This window comes from Pseudonaja textilis, chromosome 12 (assembly GCF_049901715.1).
Source record: "Pseudonaja textilis isolate UNSWEBS1 chromosome 12, rPseTex1.2, whole genome shotgun sequence".
Taxonomy (NCBI): domain Eukaryota; kingdom Metazoa; phylum Chordata; class Lepidosauria; order Squamata; family Elapidae; genus Pseudonaja; species Pseudonaja textilis.
Window position 1 is genome coordinate 1909721 of NC_142001.1, and position 25655 is coordinate 1935375.

At 42.5% G+C, this 25655-nt stretch overlaps 1 protein-coding gene across 4 annotated transcripts in view; it reads left to right on the plus strand.

The window, feature by feature from the left end:
* Positions 1 to 25655, plus strand: part of ARHGEF9 (Cdc42 guanine nucleotide exchange factor 9) — a 263763-nt gene that overhangs the window by 37137 nt on the left and 200971 nt on the right. For 3 of the 4 annotated variants that reach the window (XM_087940852.1, XM_087940853.1, XM_087940854.1), the window contains 2 exons: positions 13205 to 13355; positions 23186 to 23295. In XM_087940852.1, the coding sequence (XP_087796978.1) occupies positions 13205 to 13355; positions 23186 to 23295 (261 nt within the window). The remainder of the gene's footprint in view (positions 1 to 13204; positions 13356 to 23185; positions 23296 to 25655) is intronic. The other variant, XM_087940858.1, reaches the window with a different exon arrangement.

The following is a 25655-nucleotide window of genomic DNA, read 5'->3' on the forward strand; positions in this document are numbered from 1 at the left end:
TGGAAAAGAACATTTGGGACCACTACGACCTGGAGGACTGAGAGTCTCCATAGAAGTTGACTTAATGACTTTCCTTAGCAACTGTCTGTGGAGATTTTCAATCATCCAGGTCATGATTGTCTCAAAGGTGCTTTTTCAAAGGCAACTGGACTTCCTTTGTTTTTCCTTGAAAAAGTTTCACTTCTCATCCAAGAAGCTTTTTCAGAATATTTTCAGGAAAAAACCAAGACAGCCCAGTTGCCTTTTGGAAAATCACCTTGGGTGATAGACATTGATATTTGAACTTGGTCCTGGTTCATCAATGAAGTCCTGGTGCACAATGTATTGTATTTATTTTTACAACTCATCATTCTTGTTGCACTTCTTGGCCAAGGGGTCTTCACTCATCCTTAAGTTACAACTGAGTTGCCCAACTGGGAGATGTGTGGACTTCAACTCCCAAAATTTCCCAAGCACCATCTTAAAGTTGCCAAGGTTGGGAAACATTGAGTTAGAAGGAAGCCATAGTAGCATGAACTTGAATTGTTGATCATTGTCCTTCCTTGGTTCTTGCAGTCACTGAATTCCCACAGCTTTCAAACCTAACAAGATTTCTTCACTTTGAAATTATCTTTGGACAGCATCAAATATGAGGCAAAAAATGTATTTAATACTGGAATGATCAAGGGGAGCGAAATCTGTCTCATTGATTGTGTGGAGATGAGATTAAGGCAATGTTATGGGAATATGACAAAAGAAACATGTTTTTCCATGGTTAGTTCACACAGGGGAAAAGTTCACACAAGGTGCTCCATTATGATTGCTTTAGCCATGGTTAATGAACCCCACATTTGGGTTATTTTTGTTAAGCCATGATTTATCTCGGGGATTGAATTCACCCCACCAGCACGCTTCAGTCAGCCTTGTTAATAGCTTGAGGCCATGGCTGGCCTACGTCTGTACGATTATGTAAGAGAGCTGGATACAAAGCAATTTTGTGTAGTGCTGCTTTCCATTAGTCAGCCAAACAGTTGATTGCATTATTCAGTTCTCTGTAGTAGAAAATATATCTGCAAAGAGAAGAATGGGGACCTGGCTTGCCACACAAAAAAGTCACAAGTCTTAAGTTGAATCTAGGATTTTTGGCAGAGAGAAATTAGTTTGCCTAGTTTGTGTGTTTTATGCGCATTCTTTCATTGGTAAACTGGGCTGTATGACAGATAGATAAATAAAACCGAAATATTTCTTCTGAGTGATGCACTGGGCTTTTGGGAGAAGAAAGTCATGTTTTCAACCTCTATGATCAAAGGAGATTCCTCTCCTTGTTTTTCATTCTAGAACAGAATAATAGAGTTGGAAGGGATCTTGGAGATCTTCTAGTCTAACCCCCTACTTGAGCAGGAGACCCTATACCATTTCAGACAAATGGTTGTCCAGTCTCATTTTGAAAACCTCCAGTGATGGAGCACCCACAACTTCTGAAGGCAAACCATTACTCTGGTTAAGTGTTCCCACCATTAGGAAATTTCTCCTTAGTTGTAGGTTGCTTTTCTCCTTGGTTAGTTTCCATCCATTATTTCTCATCTTGCCTTTTGGTGCTTTGGAAAATAGTTTGACTCCCCTCCCTCTTGTCTTTATAGGAAGCTCCTCAAATAATGGAATACTGCTATAATGTCTCACCTAACCCTTCTTTTCATTAGACTGGACAGTAGGACCTCTGGTCACGACCATAATTCATTCCATAACTTTGGTTGCAACCCGATTTGGTCATGACCCGAACCTAATTTTGCAAATTTGGCACTTACAAAAAAAATGGCATGGAAGGGGAAATCGCCTGCGAAAAAAGAAAATTGTGAATTTTTGGGTCGGAACCTGATTTGGTTGTGATTAGAAGCATTTGTGACCAGCAGTTCTACTGTCCTTGTAACTGTTCTTCTTGTTTAAGCCTCCAGCCCCCTAATCATTCTTGTTGCTGTTCTCTACATTCTTTCCAGAGTCTCAACATCTTTTTTATGTTGTGATGACCAGAACTGGATGCAGTATTGCAAGAGTGGTCTTACTAAGGCTTTGTAAATTGGTAAACTTCATGTGATCTCAATTCCATCCGTCTATTAAATCAGCCTAGGATTGCATTGGCTTTTTTGGCTGCTGTCACACACTGTTAACTCATATTTAAGTGATTGTCCACTAGGACTCCAAGATCCCTCACACAGTTTTTTCCACCTTAGTGGCAGATTGAAAGGAAATTCTGTGATTGGGATTATCTCCGCATATCATCTCTTCTAAGCAGTATTGCTACTTTGGGAGGTCTGAATGATAGGCTGGAAGCCCACTTCTTAGGAACCCTCCAGGCAACGTTAAGTTGTGCCCATCCTATTCAATTCCTTGCCAAAGTTGCCAATTGCCAGTTCAATTCAAAGTTGAATCTGAGACATGTTTTCCCTTGGAGCCAGTTCCACGAACGAGCTCCTGAATAACCATATTAGTTCAACATACAAGTAGCTCTTGATATACGACAGTAAAGGAGCCTTCCCATTATGGTTGCATGCTGTGATGGTTGTGAAATGGGTCAGTCATACTTACCCAATTTTGCAGCATTTTTTGTGAAGGTCGTTAAGTGACTGTTTAAAGCAAATGCTGCAGTCATTAAGTGAACCAGTGGTTTGCTATGGGTGCAGTTTTGCTGGAAATTGGAAGTGCAAATTTCTCAATCGAGCTGCTTTGAGCATCCAGAGAGTGGGAGGTGCTCTAGTCTTCACCAATTGCAGGCTGAGCTATAATTGAGGAATACTCCTCCTCCACCACGTGACTCCTCCATGCGTTCCCCAGTTTTTAGCTCAGCCTCGCAAGAGACAGGCAGCTATAGATCATTCTCCTTGGCCGTTTCAGGAATTCTATTCATTTTCAGGTTTGATCGTTGCGTTTTGCTTCTTTCCTTGGTCCCTGCGCTTTTGGGTGTTAGTTGTGAGTAAAGGAGTGAAGTTTTCGCCCCTCAAGGGGGAGATAGAGGGGTTTTAGAGCCTTTGCTCCCCCCCTTCCCTCTTTCCTGCAGTTTCTAGCCGTTCCTGCTTTTAAGCAGCGACTTGTGATCGCGCTCTCCTTAGCGCGTGTTGTGTCTTCCCCCCACAAATGCTTTCTCCTAGCCCTCGTTTTCAGTTCAATCCTTTGGCTGATTGCTTTTTCTTAAGGGCTATTCCGTCTGTGAGCCTTGCGCCCAGCCCGGTGGCCATTTTTAGGTGCGCCTCGTGGTGGACGCCATTTTGCCCAAGGCATCGAGGTGAATTAAATTGCTGCGACGTTGGTAGAGCCCCATAGCAGGTCCTACAGGCCTGTGGGAGCTTTTATTTCAGAAAGGGTATTGTGGCTCTGTGCCCTGTTGCCCCATTTTAATTGTTGGCATTCCGCAGCCTGCTCAGAGGCGAAGACAGGCTCCTACTTCCCAGGTTGTTGGGAGGCAGCCTCAGAGGCCTTTACAGATTTTTTTCCTGGAATATTTTTTCGTGTTTAAAGTTTGGCCTCAGCGTTCATTTGGTTAAATTGGTTATTTAGAGATAGTTTTTTCATCTTAATTTTCCTCTATTTAAAAAAAAAAAAGCATTTATATTTTATTAATAATTTAGTTCCTTTTTTTGGTCATTTGGTGCAGTTTTTTATTGTATACCCTTAGAGATGTTTTTTTCCCTTTTCCAAAATAAATATAAATATATATAAATATATATATATATATATATATATATATATATATATATATATATATATATATATATATATATATCGCTATCTAAAAATTTTCAAAAGGGGGACGTGGCTCAACTATAGGATACCCGGCTCCCATTGTGGACTGCATTCCTAGGCATGCCAACCACCTTCATATTCAATATACCTTGTTTCTACCTTTTGGTTATAATGGCAGAGGAAAATCCCAGAGGGCCTTCCCTAAAGGCTAAGTCTAAAACTCACCATCTGCGCAAAAGGGCCAAGGAACCTACCACAGCCTCTGAAGGGGACGCCCTGAGGCGCCACAGAGCTCTGGAAAAGGAGTTTGATAGGCGCTCCAGGGACTCTCATTCTGTAATTCCAGCTTCTATTCCCTCTACCTCTAACCAACCTCCCCCTTTGCCAGAACAACCTTCTCTCTCCAGGCACAACACACCTGTCCAGAGCCCCCGGGCCACTCAAACTCCAGAGGCAACCTTCACCCCAACCACTGCTGGCCTACACCCAGAAGACCCTTCAACTAGCATCATCCCTGACGGTGTTAAGGAATGGATGCAGCTTGCCATCCGCCAGGGGATCGCGGAAGGTATGCAACAGTTGTCCAAGACAGCCTCTCAAGCAATGGCACCCGAGATTGATTTTGCCTCCGGAGAACCTCTACCCAGACCGGTGACTCTCCACAGACAGGTACCTTCCCAAGGGGACCTTCCCTTCCCAGAATGGGAGGAAGAGGAGGACGAGGAAGAGGAAATGGCCTTTGCACCCTACGGGGCAGAGGAAGGGTCAGAGAGGGGGTCCCTCCATTATTCTGAGCCCTTCTCCGAAGTGGAACAGTTGGAAGGGGACATGTCGGAGGATGAGGGCATCTCCCCCGGCCAGCCCTCCCTTATAGCCCTGTTCAAGCCTCATTTATTTAAGTCCTTGCTGTTCAAAGCAAAGAATATCTCAGGCCTAACTCCCCAGCCATCTTCTGATTCCTCGCCAGCAGCCTCCGGGGCTCCAGAGGATGCCATTTTCAGACAGACAGTGGTGGAGGCCGAAGTTGTGCCAGTCCCTCCAATCTTCTCCGATCTAGTGGCGAAACAGGTAGCCTCTTCCGGTCTCCCCTCCGCCCCCTCCGGGCAGGACAAGAGACTTTTTAATCTCGACGCAGACTTCTCCACCATGCTAGACACACCCGAGGTGGATGACCCTATTATCAGACTGGCATTCTCGTCTAACCCCACAGACGCTCTGGAAGCCTTAAGGCCGGAGGACAAGAAAGCGGAGATGGCACTGCGACGGGTGCACCAGTTTGATGCTTGGGCCATTCGGTCTGCCACCGCCTCATCCTTTTTTACTAGGTCGTCTATTAGGTGGCTTCGACAGTTGAAGCAGCATGTTTCACCATCTAATATTAGGGCCCATCAAGATATTGCAAAACTAACAGCAGCAGCTGAGTTTGCGGCCGATGCAAATTTTCACTCGGTGAAGTTCTCTCGGGCCATATCCTCTCATGTTACGGCCCGACAGCTGCTTTGGCTTAGGCATTGGCAGGCCGACATTAAAAACAAGTCGAAGCTGGCCTCAGCTCCCATCTCAGGAAATAAATTATTTGGTCCGGCCCTGGAACCATTGTTGATGGAAAGCCGGAACAAAAAGAAATTTCTTCCGGCTCTTTTTCGTAGGCAAGAGTCCAGATCCTCTCAGCCCTTTCGAAGGGGCTCCTTCTGTACCCCCTTTCAAACTCCCTTCTCCCCCCGTTATCAGAGGTCTCCAACCTTTCACCCGGCCTATCGAAACCGGGGCGATTCGGGAGACAGGTCCAGAGGGGGGGTAGCTACAGGAGACCCTTCCGGGGTTCAGCAGGCAAGACATCCCACCGTCCAAGACAGGTTTTCAGCCTCCTTGCCCATTGGCGGTCGCCTTAAATTCTTTGCGAGCCAGTGGGAAGCATCTACGTCTGATGCTTGGGTTAAAGACACGGTCCAATTTGGTTTCTCCCTTCAGTTCCAAGTCCTTCCACCCGAACACTTCATGGTTTCTCCCATTTCCAGGGATCATACCAAGCGCGCTCTCCTAGAGACCGCCATTAAACATCTGTTTGATATTAAGGCTATACAGCCCGTGCCACCTTCACAACAAGGAGAGGGATTCTATTCCCTCCTCTTTCTAGTCCCTAAGCACTCTGGGGGTTGGAGGCCCATTTTGGATTTAAAAAGGCTCAGTTATATTGTTCGTCATAAATTCAAAATGCATACCCTTCAGTCCATCCTACAGGGCACCAGGGAAGGAGACTGGCTCACTTCCGTTGACCTCTCTGAGGCATATCTTCATATACCCATTCACCCTTCCTTTTCTAGATATCTGAGATTTTATTACAATGGCTGTCATTATCAATATGTAGCCCTTCCCTTTGGGTTAGCCTCGGCTCCCAGGACCTTCACCAAGGTTTTGGCAGCCTTAGCAGCTCACCTCAGACAACTCCCTGTCCGTATTTACTGCTATCTTGACGACATTCTCATTCTTTCTCCAACCCAAGGCCAAGCTGAGAGGGACACCAGAACCACTCTTTCAGTACTTCAGGATCATGGTTTCCTTGTAAATTGGGAAAAGAGCCAGCTTACCCCTTCCACTCGAATAGTTCATTTAGGGGCGGTGATTGATTCAGTTGAGAGGAAGGTTTTCCTCTCCCCAGAAAGGTTTGCTAGCATTCAAAAATCGATTAAGGCCATCAGGCGGGCCAAGAAAGCTTCATTGCTGGACCTATCTAAATTGCTTGGGAAAATGATCTCATGTATATCCATTGTTTCCTGGGCCCGATTTCATTCCAGGTCCCTTCAATGGTTCCTGCTACCTTATCAACGCTCAAGAAGGAGCAATTCAAGATTCGTGGTAAGGATCCCTCCAAAGGTTCTCACCTTGCTACTCTGGTGGACCAGACCCACTACCAACAAAGGGCATCCGTTCAAAGAACCCCAGAGGGTCACCCTCACAACAGATGCCAGCCTAACAGGTTGGGGGGCCCACCTTCATTCGCTGTCAGCTCAAGGAACCTGGTCAGCATAAATTGGTTAGAGCTCCACGCAGTATACCTGGCATTACGCACCTTTCTTCCTCAAGTTCGAGGGCGTCACGTCTTGGTCTTGACGGACAACACTATGACCAAGGCCCACATCAACCGGCAGGGGGGCACTCACTCCATCAGGCTCATGAAAGAGGCTGAACGGATCTGTCGATGGGCGGAGGCCAATCTGCTATCCATAAAGGCGGAGCACATCTCGGGGGCCTCCAATGTTCAGGCAGATTGGTTGAGCAGAACCGTCGTCGACCAGTCCGAATGGCGCCTGCATCCCTCCCTTTTCTGGGAAGCCTCAGGGAGGTTCGGGTTGCCGCTAGTGGACCTGTTTGCGTCCCCATCCAATGCCCAGACACCGAGGTTTTTCTCCCGGTACCCCACCCAGGGGGCCGAGAACTACGATGCCCTGTGTTGTCCTTGGCCCACGGGGCTCCTATATGCTTCCCCCCCTACCGCCGCTGCCCAGGGTGATCCAAAGGGTAATCCTTGAGAAAGCGGAACTTCTTCTGGTGGCCCCATATTGGCCCAGGAGACCCTGGTTTGTGGATCTTCACAACCTGTCAGTGGCCCCTCCTTGGAGGATTCCACCGGACAAGATTTCGCTGTCCCAGGGACCTCTTCAGCATCCGAATCCACAATGGCTTCAGCTGACCATTTGGAGGTTGAGTGGGACCATTTAAGGAAGGAGGGCATGTCCGATCTGGTCATCAACACTATTCTGGCAGCCAGACGGCCTTCGACCACTCGCATATACAATGCCACCTGGAACATATTTTGTAAGTGGTGCCACAAGTTCCACATTAATCCAATTTCTCCATCAATCGCACAAATTCTGGCCTTTTTGCAAGAAGGATTTGGCAAAGGTCTTTCCCCCAATACCTTAAGGAGGCAGGTGGCGGCCCTATCTACGGTTATCTCTGGCAACCTGTCTGGCCCGCTTTCACACCATCCTCGCATTAGAGCCTTTCTTAGAGGTGCCACTAATTTGCACCTTCCAGTAGTTCACAGATACCCGACCTGGGACCTCAACAAGGTTCTCTCGGCGCTGACTAAGCCTCCCTTTGAGCCTCTAAGAGAGACGTCACTCCAACTCCTCACGCTCAAGGTGGTTTTTCTTGTGGCAATTACATCGGCTCGTCGAATATCTGAAATAGCAGCTCTATCTGTTAGAAAGGAGTTATGCATTTTCCACGCTGATCGGGTGGTCCTGCGACCAGATCCCTCCTTCATGCCCAAGATAAACTCAGCTTTTCACAGATCACAGGAGCTTGTCCTTCCTAACTTTTGTCCAAGACCTTCTCAAGAAAGAGAAAGGCAGTGGCATACTCTCGATGTTAGATGGGTGCTCCGTATCTATATCAGTCGCACTCAGCCTATCAGGAGGTCGGAGGCTTTGTTTTTATCTTTTCAACCAAAGACGCTGGGCTGCAAAGTTTCCCCGTCTACTGTTGGCCGTTGGATTAGAGCTACAATATCCAAGGCCTATTTGTCACAGGCGCTTCCTGTTCCCAGTGGAGTAACCGCTCACTCTACAAGGAGTGCTGCTACTTCTGCAGCCTGGGCTACTCAGGCTCCTATTCATGATATTTGCAGAGTGGCTACCTGGTCGTCTCCATCTCCATTTATTCGCCATTATAAAATCGATGTTTTTGCCTCGGCAGAAGCCTCCTTTGGCAGACGAGTCCTTCAGCAAATGGTGAGAGATCCAGAACATGCTCCGAGCCAGACGGAGTCCCCCCCGTAGGACAGGCCATGCTTTGGTATGTCCCACTCTCTGGATGCTCGGAGCAGCTCGATTGAGAATGGGCGTTGGTACTTACCTGACACGCCATTTCTAGTCGAGCTGCATAGAGCATCCAGCCCCACCCTATTTGGTCCATCTGGTGGGGAATCCTGTTTCGGCCAACGATTCATATTGATTTTTTTGTAGTTAAGTGTTGTTTATAGTTAAGATGAGGGGATAGTTGTTTGTCTTCTCATCTTCGTAAAAACTGGGGAATGCATGGAGGAGTCACGTGGTGGAGGAGGAGCGTTCCTCAATTATAGCTCAGCCTGCAATTGGTGAAGACTAGAGCACCTCCCACTCTCTGGATGCTCTACGCAGCTCGACTAGAAATGGCGTGTCAGGTAAGTACCAACGCCCATTTCAGTAAAATGCCATGTGATTCTGGGATACTGTAAACAGCTGCACATGTGGCCCTGTTGCTGAGCATCTGAAATTCAGTCATGTGATTGCAGAGGGTGCCTGTCCATGGGAACTTCACATTTGGGTCGCAAGCCTCCTTTTTCAGGCCAGTTGTAACCTGGAATGGATGTTAAGTGACTGGACATAAGGAGTACTTGCATTGTTGCTTCTCCACAGGAACATGACCAGCAGTGCAGGATGGCCTTCATTGAGTTTAGGAGATGAAGATCCCATCACACAATGGTGGGAAAAGGAGACCCTGAGCTGTAATAATCAGAAGGGTAGTACTTACAGGCCACAGTCTTTGGTTCACTCTTTTTTCCATTTTTAAATTAGTTTATCGAAATATAAAATATAGTGCTATCTTGATCATTGTCATTTCAGGTAGTCCTCCAGCAGTCGAGTACTGAGGTACCATGGTGCAAAGAAAAATGAAAAATGTGGGAAAATAGCAATGGCAAAAGCGCTTAGACTTTTATATCTCTTCATAGTGCTTTACAGCACTCTGAGCGGTTTACAAGTCAGTGTATTGCCCCCAACAAATAGGGAAAAAGTGGTAAAAGAAAGAAAAGCATTGACTTCTTATTCTTTTTAGCAGAGTGGAATAAGATAATAACATTACAGCCTCAACCTTTTACTTTTACAATCTTAGATATACCAGCCATTTCTATAACAAACCTTTCTAATCAGCAAAAATCCAAAATCAACATTTCTTTGTCTATTTTTTCTACCTCATGCACAAAGTTCAGAAGTGGTTTCTAAGTGAAAATAAAGTTAGCTGTATTCTTTTTCTTTGATTATGGCAGTCAGTTGAGCCATCTTCGCTATCAGTTAATTCTATCAGTTTTCCCAGCAGATCATCCATTGTGGGAATTAAATTCTTTCCACTTTTGTGCATAGAACAGTCTGTTTGTATATTGTGTCAGAGGCATCACAATATAACATTAACATTTGAAATATAAAATACAATATTGAAATATGCACAATTTAAACAAATCTTGCCCAGAAACTAACAACGTTAATTGCATTCTGTCATGCTGCCATGACTTCCTCAAGTGTACACTGATTTTGTGTACACACAAAGGGCATATGTTGTTGTCTGCATGTCACCACAATCACAAAGGGCAGAGATCACCAGATAGCCCCATTTGTTCAGAGTGTCTCTGCATCTTGTTGTATTTGTCTACAGTCTATTCTACAATTTCCATACTTCTCAGCTTTTGTCAGATCCAGGTGCCAGCCCCTCCATTGGTTCCATCCAGTTGTGGTCCATAGACCACAATAGTTGTTGTGTCACTGTTTATGAATTTCTACCTGACCATCATTGTGTATATTTGTGCACTAAACTCAAAAATAAGATGTTTGCTGTCTTTTTTTCTTCCATTGTGAGTTGCTTCCTTTCTAATCTAACAGTAAACTGCGTCTTTCTTGACATTAATTGAAAGCAGCTGATTGATTGATTGATTTTCCCTGTGTTTGGAAGAAGTGTGGAGGGACAAATATCTTAATTGAGTTTCTTCGTAAAGCTTGATTGCTGCTATCTCTTTATTTCCTCTAGTGAGTTCATTTTGTTGTGGGACCTTTATCATTCTCTGGAAAAAAAGTTCTTTTTAGGATGAAATGATAATGAAATGAGTGTTTCCTTTTTTGAAATGGCAGAAATATGTAAATGGGTCAGACTTTGACCATGGGCTTGTGGTTTCCATTTTGAGTTCTTGGATCCTAACCCCAGTCTCTTCTGAATTAAGGAACAGGTGAACCTCAAGCTTAGTCCCCTTGGATTTACGATTTCCTACATATGATCAGAGCAACCTCACTTTTCCTGTAAAAATGAAAATCTCCCATGAAAGAAATGGCTAAATAAAGAATTTCCAATTCTGTTGCCGCAGGCAATACGGTAGCATTTCTTTTACATTCTGTATGCTGTTCCTCACCCATCCAAAAATTCTGCATCTGCTTGAGGGTATGGATTGTGTCATGATCTCCATACAGCAAAGGAGATGGAAAATTAAATAAAATATTGCCCTCCACTTATTCAGTGTTAAGTGTTTCTCAAAGTGAGTGATTTGAGCTGGGTTTTGTAATCCAAGTGAAGGTCAACCCACTAGTGCCAAGACCTTGAAGATGGAGATAACCTAAGGTTACTCCTTAGTCTTCTGATCACGTTGCTTCTGCTGCTTCTGCTGCTGTTGCCCATCAGTTGCAGATAAATCTGACAATTTTCCTTTTGGGGAAATGTTGTTGAAGGGGAGCAACTGTCCAGTTGCCTTGTGACTTTTGGTGCCTAGAGGCAAGAGGTTGATGAGTGAGGCAGAAGAAAGCTTGCATGCAGAGTGCAAAGCCTCCGACTCTGGAGGTGGTTATCCTAAGAGGATATAGTTGCAACTAAAGCCATCAGTGAAATCTCGTTCTAAAAGTTCTTTTCTACTGCCTGGTCTCAATAGTTCAGCAGAATTAGAAAATAAAGACATTTAAAACAAAATAAGAGATTAGTGAAACAGCTCCTCAGTGAAGTTTCGTACAAATTGTGTTGCCTTTTCCTTTTTTGGTCCTGGAGATGTGAGGCTTTGCTAGCACTGATTATTAGCACAATAGCACTTACGGTGTTACCTAGTTGTGTAATGAAACATCAGCAAGAAAACCACCAAGCTTGCAGTATTTCCTGTTGTGTTTTTGAGAAACCGAGAAGTTTTAAAGACATGTCTTGGAAATTGTGGAGAGAGAAGACTTAACAAAGCAGAACCGTCTCCATTTGCATTGGTTTCCTTGAAGAAGGACTCAGCGATGTTGCATCTATAAAAACCCCAAATTCAGTAATTGGAGGAAAAGAGAGAAGGTTAAAAGCTATAAAGATCTAAGTGCTCTCACTCAAATCCTATGAAATTCTGACCTGAGAATGGTGAACTATCCTGAAGTACCTGCCTTTTTGCAAGACCCAGTGATTCAAGGAAATTTTCTATATATGTTTCATTTCTTGTGCCATCGTGTTAAGGTTACCTGAAAAGATTGTCAAAAATTAAGAGGGGTCTGGCAACCATTTTTGGACTTTTTATTAAAAGGCATTACTTTTTGAGAGCTATAGTTCACTACATCAGTTGCATAGATGGGCCAAATTGGGGTAGGGTTTGATGTGTTTGCTGAAGTTTGCTAACAAAATCATTTCCTTTAAAAAATGCATTGGTCTAAAAAACTGGTATTGGGCACCTTCTGATTTGAGGCTGCCAAAGACTCTCCTCCTGCAGTGTCTGAAAGGACTGTTGACGTAAAGACTGGAACAACAGTGTGCGATGGCAGCCAAAAAAGCCAATGCAATCCTAAGATCAAGGGAGGAACTAATACCACTCTATAAGGCCTTAGTAAGACCATACCTAGAGTACTGCATCCAGTTTTGGTCACCACCCCATAAAAAGATGTCGAGACTCTAGAAAAAGTCCAGAGAAGAACAACCAAGATGGTTAGGGGACTGGAGGCTCAAATGATGAATGGTTGCAGGAACTGGACATGGCTAGTCTAGTGAAGAGAACAACCAGGGGAGACATGAGAGCAGTCTTCCAAAATTTGAAGGGCTACCAAAAAGAGGAAGGGGTCAAGCTATTTTTCAAGGAACCTGAAGGCCAGACAAGGAATAATGGATGTAAACTGATCAAGGAGAGATTCAATCTATAAATAAGGAGAAATTTTCTGACAGTGAGAACAATCAACTAATGGAATAGCTTGCCTTCAGAAGTGGTGGTAGCTTCATCACTGGAGGCTCTCAAGGAGAGACTGGACTGCCATTTGTCAGAGATGGTGTAGGGTTTCCTGTTTGGGTGGGGATTGGACTAAATGACCTCCAGTACAAGGTCCCTTCCAACTCTGTTAATCTGTTAAAAACCTAATAATGGGAAGGGAAGGGAAGGGAAGGGAAGGAAGGAAGGAAGGAAGGAAGGAAGGGAAGGGAAGGGAAGGGAAGGAAGGAAGGGAAGGGAAGGGAAGGAAGGAAGGAAGGAAGGAAGGAAGGAAGGGGCTATTTTTTTTCTTAAGTAAAAGCACTTTAACTGTATAAAAGATCATGATATCTTTGAATGTGAGCAAATTCCACCTCAGTTGATGAAAATGTCACACATTGCATTTCAGCACTGTGCTTGCTCTTTTTGAGCATGAGTGAAATGAAGATACTTTGACATTTGGGGTGTTTTCTTTATACTGTATTTTATTTAAAAAACAACAACCCACCTTTGCAGTCATTTTGTCTTTACATCCATTTCCGTCTCTCCCCTCCACAGCCACGATCTCACCCTCTCTGCCCATCTCCAGCATCTCCTCCTCCGTTCAAACTCTTCTTGGACCGATGTCACTCCCTCCCACTCTCCAAGAGCACCCCAATGGGATTGGATCAGTTGGAATGGAAACAGAAGTTCTTGATCAGCCCTGCTGGTAAGTCCCACTTTAATGGATCCTCCTAAGTCAGCTGTTACCGTAAGAGGAAGTGGTGGGTCGAAGGTTGTGTGGTGTGGAGTTTCCTAAGATTTGTGCCTGATGTGCAAAAACCTGACTTTGGATTTCTTGTGTGAATGCATGTTAAGGAAGTGGGGCAAACTTCAGAAGATGGAGTTGGATTTTGGTGGCAGATCTGCTCATACAGGCTTCATGGTGGCCATCTTGGAAGAATGCTGACGATACTTTCTGGAGCTGCATCTCAGAATGATTGGAGGATTCTGTGCTGTTTTTTTCTTCAAAGCAATAAATAAAAAACCCTCACTTTTATGACCCTGTAATCCTGGGGCGACTGCTGGAGCTGAACGTTTACTGGCCGGATGCCCTTCCTGATGCCACATGGAGTTCACAGCAGACATTATTTTTTTTCTACCCTAGGAGAGAAACATCTGCCACTACCTAGGATTGAACTCTCCACTTTCAGAATGGGAGGCGAGTGTCACCACTAAGCCGCCACACTGCTCTTTCGAAGCAATAAATAGGGCCTGTAAAATAATTTGCAAATCTTGCACAGGTAGTTTCGACCTACAATCATTGTTACAACAACATTGAAAAAAGTGACTTACAGGGAGTCCTCCTGCTAATCACGTTGCAGCATCCCTGTGACCATGAGATCAAAATTCAGGCACTTGGCAACTGGTATGTACAGATAGTCCTTGACTTATGACCAAAACAGAATCCACAATTTATATTACTAACTGATAAATTTGTTAATGAGTTTTGCCCCATTTTACGACTTTTAATGCCACATTTGTTAAGTGAATCACTGCAGTTATTAAATTAGTCACACAGTTGTTAAATGAATCCGGTTTCCCCATTGACTTTCCTTGTCAGAAGGTTGCGAAAGGGGATCATGTGACCCCGGGGACATTGCAACATCATAAATGTGAGTCAGCATGTAAAGCATGTGATCATGGGGATGAAACGGTCATAACTGTGAAAAATGGTCTTTTTTGGTGCATTGTAATTTTGAACGGTAACGAAGCAAACTGTTTTAAGTCAAGGACGACACGTATTTATAATGGTTGCAGGGCGATCGCGTGATTGCCATTTGCAACTTTCAAATTTCACTGGGCCTTCTGACAAGCAGTCAGAGAAGGAAACCAGATTTGCTTAACAAGTGCATGATTCACTTAACAACCATGGCAAAAAAGGTCGTATAATTTTGTATGGCTTTTGTAACAATTTCCTTGCTTTGCAGTAGAAATTCTGGTCTCAATTGTGTTCGTAAGTTGAGGGCTACCTGCAGTGGATCGTTATTTTTGTCAGTCAAATAGGTTCGCCTCTAACATGGGGGCTGAGGGAGAGCAGCCCCTCCCTGCCTTCTCCTTTTTCATTGGACGTTGCATGTTCTGGGGTTGCTCAAAGAGACAAGTCTTCATTGAATGAACTTGGTCCCCTTCGGTTGTTCAGGGGATTTTGGAGTTAATTTTTGTGTGGTTCTGTTCTAATTCGCCTGGTACAGGTGGTCCTTGACTTACGACAGTTCATTTGGTGGCCATTCAGAGTTAACGTGGCATTGAAAAAAGGGACTCAAGACTGTTATTCACACTTACAACCGTTGCCGCATCCCCGTAGTCATGTGATAAAAATTCCGATGCTTGGCAACTGGTCCATATTTATGGCGGTTGCAGTGTCCCGGGATCATGTGATCAGCTTTTGTGACCTTCTGATAAGCAAAGTCCGTGAGGAAGTCAGATTCACTCTTTGTTCTGACCCAGTTCCCCAAACACAACAAACCCTCTGATGTGAACTCCAAAGATTCCTTCATTAGGAATGCCGGCAGCCCCGGCAAAACGTTTATCTCGCAGGCTACCAAGTCCATCTGGCTAGAAGATGAATAGTTGTCAGCCACATCTATTCATCTCCTCCCCCTGCCTTTTATCCCCAGAGCTAGGGTGGGGCCTTGCTAGCAGCGGTGGCTCTTCCATCCCAAGGACCACCCAATAGATTTCCACTGCCCTCCTCTCTTCTGCCTTCTGCAGAGCCGCGCATCAGGCACTGGACCCAGCTGTTCCTCCCCTTCTTCATCCGCCACCTCCAGACCTGGGGGCTGTTGACTCTGCATCTGAGGGCTGACGGATGGCCCAGGCTCCGCCTCTCTCCCTCTCTCTCTGCCAGTTCCCTCTTCCTCCTTGGAGCTCCCAGGTTGCCCTGATGCTGACCCTGACTCTCACGCCTCCTCCTCCTCCTCCTCCTCTGATTCGACTGCCAGAGGGGCCGTGGGCTGACAGGCCGCAATACTGTGCTACTAATATAACAATTGCAGTGATTCACTTAACAACTGTGGCATAATGGTTGTAAAATGGGACTAATTTCACTTAACAAATGTTTCACTTAGCAACATAAACTGTGGGCTCAGTTGTGGTTGGAACTCAATGACTACCTGTACTTTTCTTTCGTGTCCGCAGTCCTACTTCGACTGCTGGGGAGAAAGTTTGCCGCCCATATTTGTGGTGAATTTGCACTGAGTCAGAGCATTGGTTGTCTAAAATGATTCATAAAATCTCAGTAGGACATTCTTTGGAGAATCTGTTCCCCATAATAGTAGACGTGCAGGATATCTTTTTCCAGTTTTTTTAAAAAATATCTTTTTACTCCATTATTCATCCTCGCTTGAGTCATCTTAGTTTGGAATGGAAATGTGAAGAATGATGAAACGGGGACCGTTTCTCACGGGTGATCAGAACTTAGACTCTTTAGTAGAAATCCGGTTTGGTTCACTGCTGGCTTAGAGAGGAGGGGGCAGGGAGAGAGAGAGAGAGAAAGGGAGATATGGATAGACAGATAGTCAGACAGATATGAGAATGGTGGGGAGATATAGATGGATGGATAGATAGATATAAACAAGATTGGTTAAGTAGTAATAAGATAATTGCATTAATTTTGACAATACCTTCACTATTATTAAACACCAACATCTGCCTATCTCAGATCCTTGGGAAGGATTCAATTGGTAGACAAAGATCCCAAGTCTAGTTTAAACGTCTGGCTGGCTGTGCAACCAAGCCTAGTAATAATACTTTCTCTGGTTTCTGGGCACAAAAAGAAGCGAAACCTGGGTGAGCATCCATTTATCTTCTACCTAGCCGATTTCTGCTTGAGGTTAACAAGGCCATCGGTTCTCTCCAGCTGAACATATTCATCTGTTTTATGTGTCCCACTGAATTTGCTGCCAATTAACTGCCATTTGACTTATACATTAAGTTAGTAAATAAAAGCATGACTCCTGTCTTGGCTGATCCGTGTGAACCTGAGAACAGAACTCAGCAGTCCGGAACCAGCTGCTTGTCCTCCAGGTTGATGAGCAGAGTCGGTCCTGTTGGACTAGATCGTGCTGGGCTCTGGGATTCGCCAATGGATATAATGTCTTTGTTGCTGTCCTTCCTGGTGGGCTCCTCTGGAGGTAGTCCTCAACTTATGACCCCAATTGAGCCCTAAATTTTTGCTGTTAAGTGAGACGTTTGTTAAGTGATTTGTGCCTCATGTCATGACTTTTCTTGCCAGGGTTGTTGAGTGAAACCCTGCAGTTGGTTGTTAAGTGAATCTGGCTTCCATGTTGACGTTGCTTGCGACAAGGTTGCAAAAGGGGATCACTTAATCCTGAGGCACAGCAGTGGCCCTAAGTGTGAACCAGTTGCCAACCATCGAAATTGTGATCACATGATCACAGAGATGCTACAACGATCATCAGTCGCTTTTCTCAGTGCTGTTATAACTTTGAACCATCACCAAACAGACTGTTGTAAGTCAAGGACTACCTGTATTCTCCCTCAGAACTTGAGAGTTTTCAGCCAGAGATGGACCAGGGGATCCTAGGCAAGTTTCCGTCCAGGAGACATTTAATTTAAATTACAACTCCAGGATATCTAGTACTGTCCTTGTGTTATTTTTTAGTTGTCTTGTTGGGAGAAACTCATTTTGATCTGTGTGTATATATTTACTTAATATTTTTTCAATCTCTCAGCCATTATATTCATAAATATTTTGTAATCGGTGTTCAATAAAGAAATTGGTCTGTAATTTTTTATGCGGGTGGTATCTGTGCTCTCCTTCAGTATTAATGTGATATTCCATGACATTGGTAGCTTTGCCTCTGTAAGTACTTCGTTATAAATTTCTAAAAGGATTGGATCTAGTATTTCACCTAAATTTTTATATAATTCTGCAGGTAATCCATCTGCTCCGGGTTTTTTTTTGGTTTTTTTGTTTAATAATTGCCTCTTTTAGTTTCTCCTTAGTAATCTCTTCATTTAATCTTTCCCTTTCTTCTTCTATTAGTATTGGAATATTTCTTCTTCTATATATTGTTTGATTTTCTCTTTACTCATATCTTCTTGTTTATAGAGTGTACTAGAATATTCCAGTACTATTTCTTTTTTCTTTTCCATATTATTTTGTATCTTTCCCTCCTTATCTTGTAATTGTTGAATCCATCTCTTTTCTTTTTCCTTCCTTAACTTATATGCCAGCCACCTTCCTGGCTTATTGGCATTTTCAAAGTAGTTTTGCTTTACTCATTTCAATGCTCTTAGGTTTCTTTCTTGTTCTAATATGTTCAGTTTATGTTTAGCTAAACTATATTTACTTATAATTTGCTCGTTCTCTGGTGTTAATTGCGCTTGTCTTTCCAATTTTCTAATATTCTGTTACTCATTACTTTTTTTCTTTTTCTTTTTTCTTTCTGGCATTGTATGCAATTGTTACTCCTCTTAAATAGGCTTTTGTTGTGTCCCACAAATTCTGTAAAGAGGTGTGTTCTTTTGTATTTACTTCAAAAACATTTCTAAATCTTTTTTAACTTTTGCTAAATATTCTTTATCTTTCAGAATTTGTGGTTTCAACATCCATCTCCCTCTTTGTTTTGATTGGTCTTTCCATGTTACTATTAGGGGGTTATGATCTGCCCATATATTTGGTGCTATTTCTATTTCACTTGTCATGTCTTTCATTAGAGTTTTACTTATCCATGCCATATCAATTCTGGACCATGATTTGTGGGGAATAGAGTAAAAGATGAACTGGTTTTCTTTTGAGTTATATATTTTCCATATATCTATTAAGTTTTGTTTTTCTACCATATTAAAGAATGTTTTTGGAAGGGTGTTCTTTTTTTTCTTTTTTTTACTAGTACTTTGCTAATCTTTTTTAATGTGCGGAACTGCGTTAAAATCTCCCATCATACAAATATCTTCTTTGCCTAATTCTAAAAATTTTTCATGTATTTTTTTTTGTAGTTAAGTATCTTGTTTATTTTGGGCATCAATTGCAACAAGTAAGAATTTCCTCTGTTCCCATACCACTTCTAACATTAATGTTTTCCCCACTGAATCTGCATATAGTACTTCTGCCTCTATTCCTTCTCTGACATAAATTGCTACCCTTCTTTTTTTTCTTGTGATAGTGCTATATAAAGTTTTCTTAATTTATTATATTGTAAATATTTTTTATCCGGAGTTCTAATGTGTATGTAATGCAACCAGAAAGCTTTAAAATTCAGCTGCCAGTGTACCTCCTGGAGGCACACTATATCCATTTTTTGTTTTGCCAATTTCTTAAAAGTTTGGTTCTGTTTCGATGGAGAATTAACTCCTTTTATATTTATTGACAGTATTTTCAAATTGTTTTCCATTTTCCTTCTTTGCTGCTATTAACTAGTTCCTGTTGTTCCTTGCCTCTGTTTGTGCCCTTGTTCTTACTCTGTTCTCTTCTTGTGGTCTTTCTTCTTTCTTTTCCTCTTCTTGCTCTTTTCCATTCTTTTCCAATAGTTGGTCATCTTGGCTGGCCGATTCCAGTTCTTCTCTGCTACTACCAAGTTCTTCTGTGCCTACCAGTTGGGTGTGGAAGTGTTGTGCTTTCTCCAAAGTATCCATCTTAATCTTCTTCCCTTGCCATGACACCAACATTCCCTCCAGTGTTATCCATCTGAACAGTATATTATTTTTGTTAAGTCGGGCGGCTAGGAAATGATATTCTCTTAGTTGATCATGCACCCTTTTTGGGATTTGCTTTAATATAATGATTTCTTTTCCTTTGTAGAATATTGGCTCATCTCTAGTAATTTTGTAGATTATGTCCCTTACTTTTTTCCATGCGAAATGGATACGCACTTCTTTAGGCAATCTAAATTGTCTGGCGTAGTTGATATAAACTTGGTTGACTTCGTCCAATTCATTGAGTATCTCACTTTTGTCTCTTTGGAGCGCTTCTGCAATTATTTCGGTCATTGTTGCTGTTAGGTCTTCCTCTTTAGTCTCCTCCACATTCTGAAAGCGCAGATAAAAAAAGGCTCTCTCCATTTCCAGCTGAATCATTGAGTTTTCTACTTCCCTATTCCATTCCTTCATTTTCTGGCCTACAGATTCTAATTTCTGTTCCGTTTTTTCTGTTCTTTGTTCAATCATTTGTAGTCTTTGGTCATTTTTTTGTAAAACCTCTTGGATCAATCCCACTTTCTCATCTAACTTCTGGATGTCGTTTCTCGCTTCTCTTTTTACTTCCTCCATTTCTATCTTCATTTCTCCATGGTTTCTGGTCATGCTTTCCTGTAATTTTATCGTTGTTTCTTGTATTGATAATAAAGCGGCCTGCATGGTCTATGTGTTTGTCATGGAGGCTGTTTTGTCTCTTGTAAGCAATCCTTCTATAGATCTTTTCATAGATGGGGATGATGTCGCTGTGGCTGTTGTTGTAGTGGGTTTCTTGCCGGTTTTCACAGCAGTTGTCATAATATTTGTCATTTCTTGCAATATTCTATCTTGCTGTCCTAATATTCTTTCTATCCTCTCCCACAAGAGCATTCAATATTCTCCCAACTTCTGACTCACTTTTTATTCTGCCCTACAGTCTACAACTCTACATCTTGTATTAGATCCCAGTTATTCCCACTTACTTATTTTGGATCTAATAACTCTAATCTAAAGTTATTAGATTATACTATTTTACTGGTCTATCCCACTGACCTAGACAGCACTAATATTAACAGTTCGCTGTTCTATTACTTCTAGATATTAAATGTTTAAACTGTTAATTGATAGTTTCACATATACAATAAGTTACCTATCTTCAAAAATTAATATAACTCTATAAATTAGTAGTTCTATGTTCCAATATATCTTTAATAACAATTATACTTTACTAAGAAGTACAAATAAACAATATCTTTAGAGTCTAATCAATATATAGTTATATAAACCTAAATATTTAAGGATTTTTATCACAAAATGCCACTAAATATTGTGTTACTAAAGTAAGAAAAAAAAGAAAAGAAAAAAAAAGAAAAGATCAACCACAATGTTCTTACATGTATAAATATAAATATTATAATCACAGGTAACAATTAATTTTAGATTTAAAAGTTCCAATCAGATTGCTATGTCTTACTGTAATATTGGTGGCTGTAGACTTAAAGGTCACAGCTCACCAGCTCGAATCCCCCAGCAACTAAGACTAACCTGAGCACAAGCAAGCCCCCACCTGAACAGAACACACCCCCAGCCAATCAGAACACAGCCAAACCCCCACCCAATCAAGTCACACCCCCACTAGCAGTTAAAAGGAAGAAGCAGTTGTAAGCTCACATTACTCCTAGAGGCACAAAGCCGAAGACACAAGCCTGAAGATGATGAATGAGACTTCATCGAAATGTTGCCTAGATACTTCCAATTTTATGTGGGAGAAAACCCGAATAACCAAAGATCTATCTATCTATCTATCTATCTATCTATCTATCTATCTATCTATCTTCTTAAGTTTTCATGGGTACTTACATGAATGGTATTCAGCTTTGTTCGGGTATTTTCCCACGTCATTATAGTTGTGCTTTTAAAGTTGTAGCAATGTTTCAGCAGAATCTCATCAACCATCATCAGGCTTCTGTATTGTGTTCATCTGTAAGTCAGACTTTCGCAGCCATTTCTGTTTTAAATTTGGTGCTAGCCTACTGTTGTGCCAGAATGGTTTTTTCTTCATCCTGATTGGTTGGGAGTCTTGGTCTGTGTTATTGGTCTTGGTGTTTGCTGTGTTCTGCTTGATTGGTGTTTCTAATATCTTCTGTCTGTTTAGTGGCTTTTTTGGTCTTGATCGGCTGGCAACATTGTGTTTCCTGTATTGGAGGCTTTTAGTGCTGCTTGGCTCTGAGTAAATGGATGGCTATCATTTATTAGGAAGGTAGGTTTCATCTGGGTGCTTGGTTGGGGTGTGTTTGAGCTGGAGGTATCAGCGGGGATCTGTTTGTGCCCAGGTGTTTGCCTGGCTTGTGGTGTGGAGATTTTTTTGTTTGTGAGTGTAGGCTTCCAAATAATTGACAGTCTGGTGGAATCATCTCTTCTATTCATGCTTTCAGGTCTTTTTAAAATCTCTATGGCTTCTCTAATAATTCTGTAGCTGGGGTTTTCTATAGTGGCTAGGGTTTTGGTGCCATTGAAGTTGATGCTCTGACCTGTTGCTTTCATGTGTTGGACTAGTGAGGAAGTGTGTTCCAGGTTTTTTACTGCATTTTTGTGTTCATCCAGGTGGGTACTTATTCTTCTATTGGTCTGATGCACAGGGGATTTCATATATGCCTTGGTTTTCCAGGTCAATTTTATCTTTGGGGTTTCTTAGGATGGCTGCTGGAAAACCAAGGATGACCTGGAAAACCAAGGCATATATGAAGTCCACTGTGCATCATGTCCTGCCACATACATTGGACAGACCAATAGAACAATAAGTACCCGCCTGGATGAACACAAAAATGCAGTAAAAAAGCTGGAACATAATAAATGATAGCTGTCCGTTTACTCGGAGCCAAGCTGCACTAAAAGCCTCCAATACAGGAAACACAATGTTGCCAGCCAATCAAGACAAAAAAAGCCACAAAACAGACAGAAGATATTAGAAACACCAATCAAGCAGAACACAGCAAACTCCAAGACCAATAAACACAGACCAAGACTCCCAACCAATCAGGATGAAGAAAAAAACATTCTTGCACAGCAGTAGGCTAGCACCAAATTTAAAACAGAAACGGCCGTGAAAGTCTGACTCACAGACGAACACAATACAGAAGCCTGATGATGGCAGATGAGATTCTGCCAAAACATTGCTGCAACTTTAAAGCACAACTATAATGACATGGGAAAATACCCAAACAAAGCTGAATACCATATATACAAATACCCGTGAAAACAAATATATACATATGTATGTATGTATGTATGTATGTATGATGTATGTATATGTATATATATATATATAAAATCTTTAATAAAGTTTATTTTAAAATTAAAAAAGAAAATTGAGTACTTGGGTTTCATTGGAGGGTGTTAATGTGACTTAAATTTGAGCATCAGCAGCTTTCTGAATCATGATTTTATGACTAAGGAGAGAGAAGGGCTAAGATTGTGCGACATGCTGGATCAGGCCAAAAAGGCTTCGAGAGGTTTATAATTCCACAGTAAGAGCCCAGCCCTGGTTTGAGTGAATTCTGTCAGCTAAGCTGCCAGATGAATGTTGTAAACTGCCCAGAGTCACCCCAAGGCAAGTTGGGTGGCAAACAAATTTAATATATAAATAAATAAAGTATGCCATGGTTTAATTGGGTAGAACGTATTTCTTACAAACACAGCCACTGTGCTTTCTGAACCTGACATTGATATTTAGTACATTGTGTGAATTCAGCCTTGTTTTAGCAACAAGCCCAACTCCTAAACTAGCCTGGTCCCTTTCTTTCCGGGAACATTTTGGAAACCGGCTGTGACAATGAATCTCATTGAATCTCATCCTGGCAGCTGAACATGATCTGGGGTCAAAAACACTGGAGGTGCGCCGAGACACTAAGAACGGCCGAAGTAGATGGAGACCCCTCCAGCCCGGCGCAGAGCAACTGCTACTCAATAAAGTAAGTCATCCTTCCTTTGTTTCTCTAACTGCCTCCGCTCTGACCCAAGAGGTGTGTAAGATCTGTCTCTATTGCAGATTTGTCAGCTTTGTATTACAGTTTTAAGCCATTAGATTATGATATGTCACGGCAAAGTAAAAAATGCCATTTGGGCTGGAGATTGGTCAGGGACTTATAATCACCTTTCCTTCCGTAGGGATATTGGAGAGGAAAAAATATTGGGGCAATTTTCCAGTTGTCTGCAACTTTGATTCCCCCCCTTTTTTTTGGTATTTGCGGAGATGCTACTGAAATAACTTGAGCCACATGCTGGTGCCATTTATTTCTTCCAAAATGGCTTCTGATTTGCAGCATAATTGTTTCCCTCTCAGGTGGATTTGGAACGGCCATGATGATCTACAGAACCTTATAATAGCTTTCCTGCAGTCATAGACCCAAGATAGGAAAAGCAAGGCCATTTGCCAAGAGTGTTCAACCAAACCCAAACGAACAATCTGATCCATATATGTATATAAAAATTGACAAAATTAAAATGATGACATATAATGAAAGAATAAAATAAATACTTATTTATATTAGACACATACGTTCATACAAAGACATCCGTGTATGCTAAGGACAAGCTAGATGTAGAGGGCTTAGGCAATGTGTCATGGATCCATCTCTGGATGTGAGTTTGGAGGAGGAGGAGGAGTTTGAGTTGGCCAAGGAAAGCGCAGGGCTGACTGATGGCCTGGACTGGGGCTCAGAGAGTGCTAACCTGATGGAGCAGGCTCAGCTGGGTCAACTGGATGAGTGACAGGCTGAGGCTAAGCTAGGTGAGCTGCAGCCACAGTGAGTTGGCCAGGAGGCTCCCAGTGAGGGCCAGGACCTGTTATTGAGGAGGAGGAAGTAGTGGAGTCCACACCTCCTCCTGATCCAAGGAGACGTAGGGCCGAGAGGAGACAGGCAGAAAGCAGATCAGCTAGACTACTTGCGAGGAGGCAACCTCACCCCTTGTGAAGGGTCACCTACTTGTTCCCGCTCGAGCATTGCTGGAGTAATGAGCCCAGTTCAGTGCCTTGTGTGTTCGTGCCTGACCCATTTGACTTGTGGATTGTTTTCCTGGACTTTGTGTGTGCCTGTTGGATTCAGTTTACCCAGTGATTCTTGCCGTGCTAAGCTTGGAAACTGAACCTGCACAAGCTGAACCTGCTTGCTTTCCAAGACCGTTTTTTGGTGTGTGTGTGTGTGTGTGTGTGTGTTGAATATACACTTGTAGAACTCTGTGTGTGTGTGTGTGTGTGTGTTTGTGTGTGCGTGTGTGAGAGAGAGAGGGGGGGCGGGAGTGGAGCAACACCCCATGAAGCGCAGGAGGAAAATGCATTACCAAGGCAGTGGTCACACAGAAGAGGGCTGAACCCGGGGCAAGAAAGCAGTGTGAATAAATGCCTCAGACATGCTATTCCTAGTTCACAGAGGAGGCACATCCAGACTTGCAAAATTCTGTCACTATATCTGTTCCAGTAAAAATACAGATTTATATGGCTTTGGTTTCTTGATCTGGTCAATCTTTCAGGACTGAAACTAAGATCCATTGTGTTTGGAGTTGGCCAAGTTGGACCATGTCTATATTTTGTTTTATCTAGGCCCACTTTCTCCACAAGGTTCCTTCTAGAGGTCTTCTCTGTGCTCCAGATTTAGTATTTAGTATTTATTTGATTTGTCAATTGCTTACAAGATATAGGTATAAGAATAAACATAGTTTTGAATACATGAGATAGATACTTATAAGAAAAATAAAAAGAAACAATAGGACAGGGACGGTAGGCACAGTTGGTGCACTTATGCACGCCCCCTACAGACCTCTTAGGAAAGGGGTGAGGTCAATAGTAGACAGTCTAAGGTTAAAGTTTTTGGGGTTTGGGGAAGAAACCACAGAGTCAGGTAGAGTATTCCAGACATTGACCACTCTGTGGCTGAAGTCGTATTTTCTGCAGTCAAGTTTGGTGCGGTTAACCTTGAGTTTGTATCTATTGTTTGCTCTTGTGTTGTTATGATTGAAGCTGAAGTATTCATTGACAGGTAGGTCATTGCAATGTATGATTTTTATATACTATATTTAGATCGGACCGGAGGCGGCCTAGTTCTAGGTTTTCTAGGTCTAGAGTTTCAAGTCTGGTGGCATAAGATATTCTGCAATGAGTAGAGGAGTGGAGAATTCTTCTTGTGAAATATTTCTGGACTTTTTCAATAGCGTTAATATCAGATACATGATATAGGTTCCAGACTGATGAGCTGTATTCAAGTATAGGTCTAGCAAATGTTTTGTATGCTGTAGTTATTAGTGTGATATTACCAGAGAAGAAGCTACATAGGAT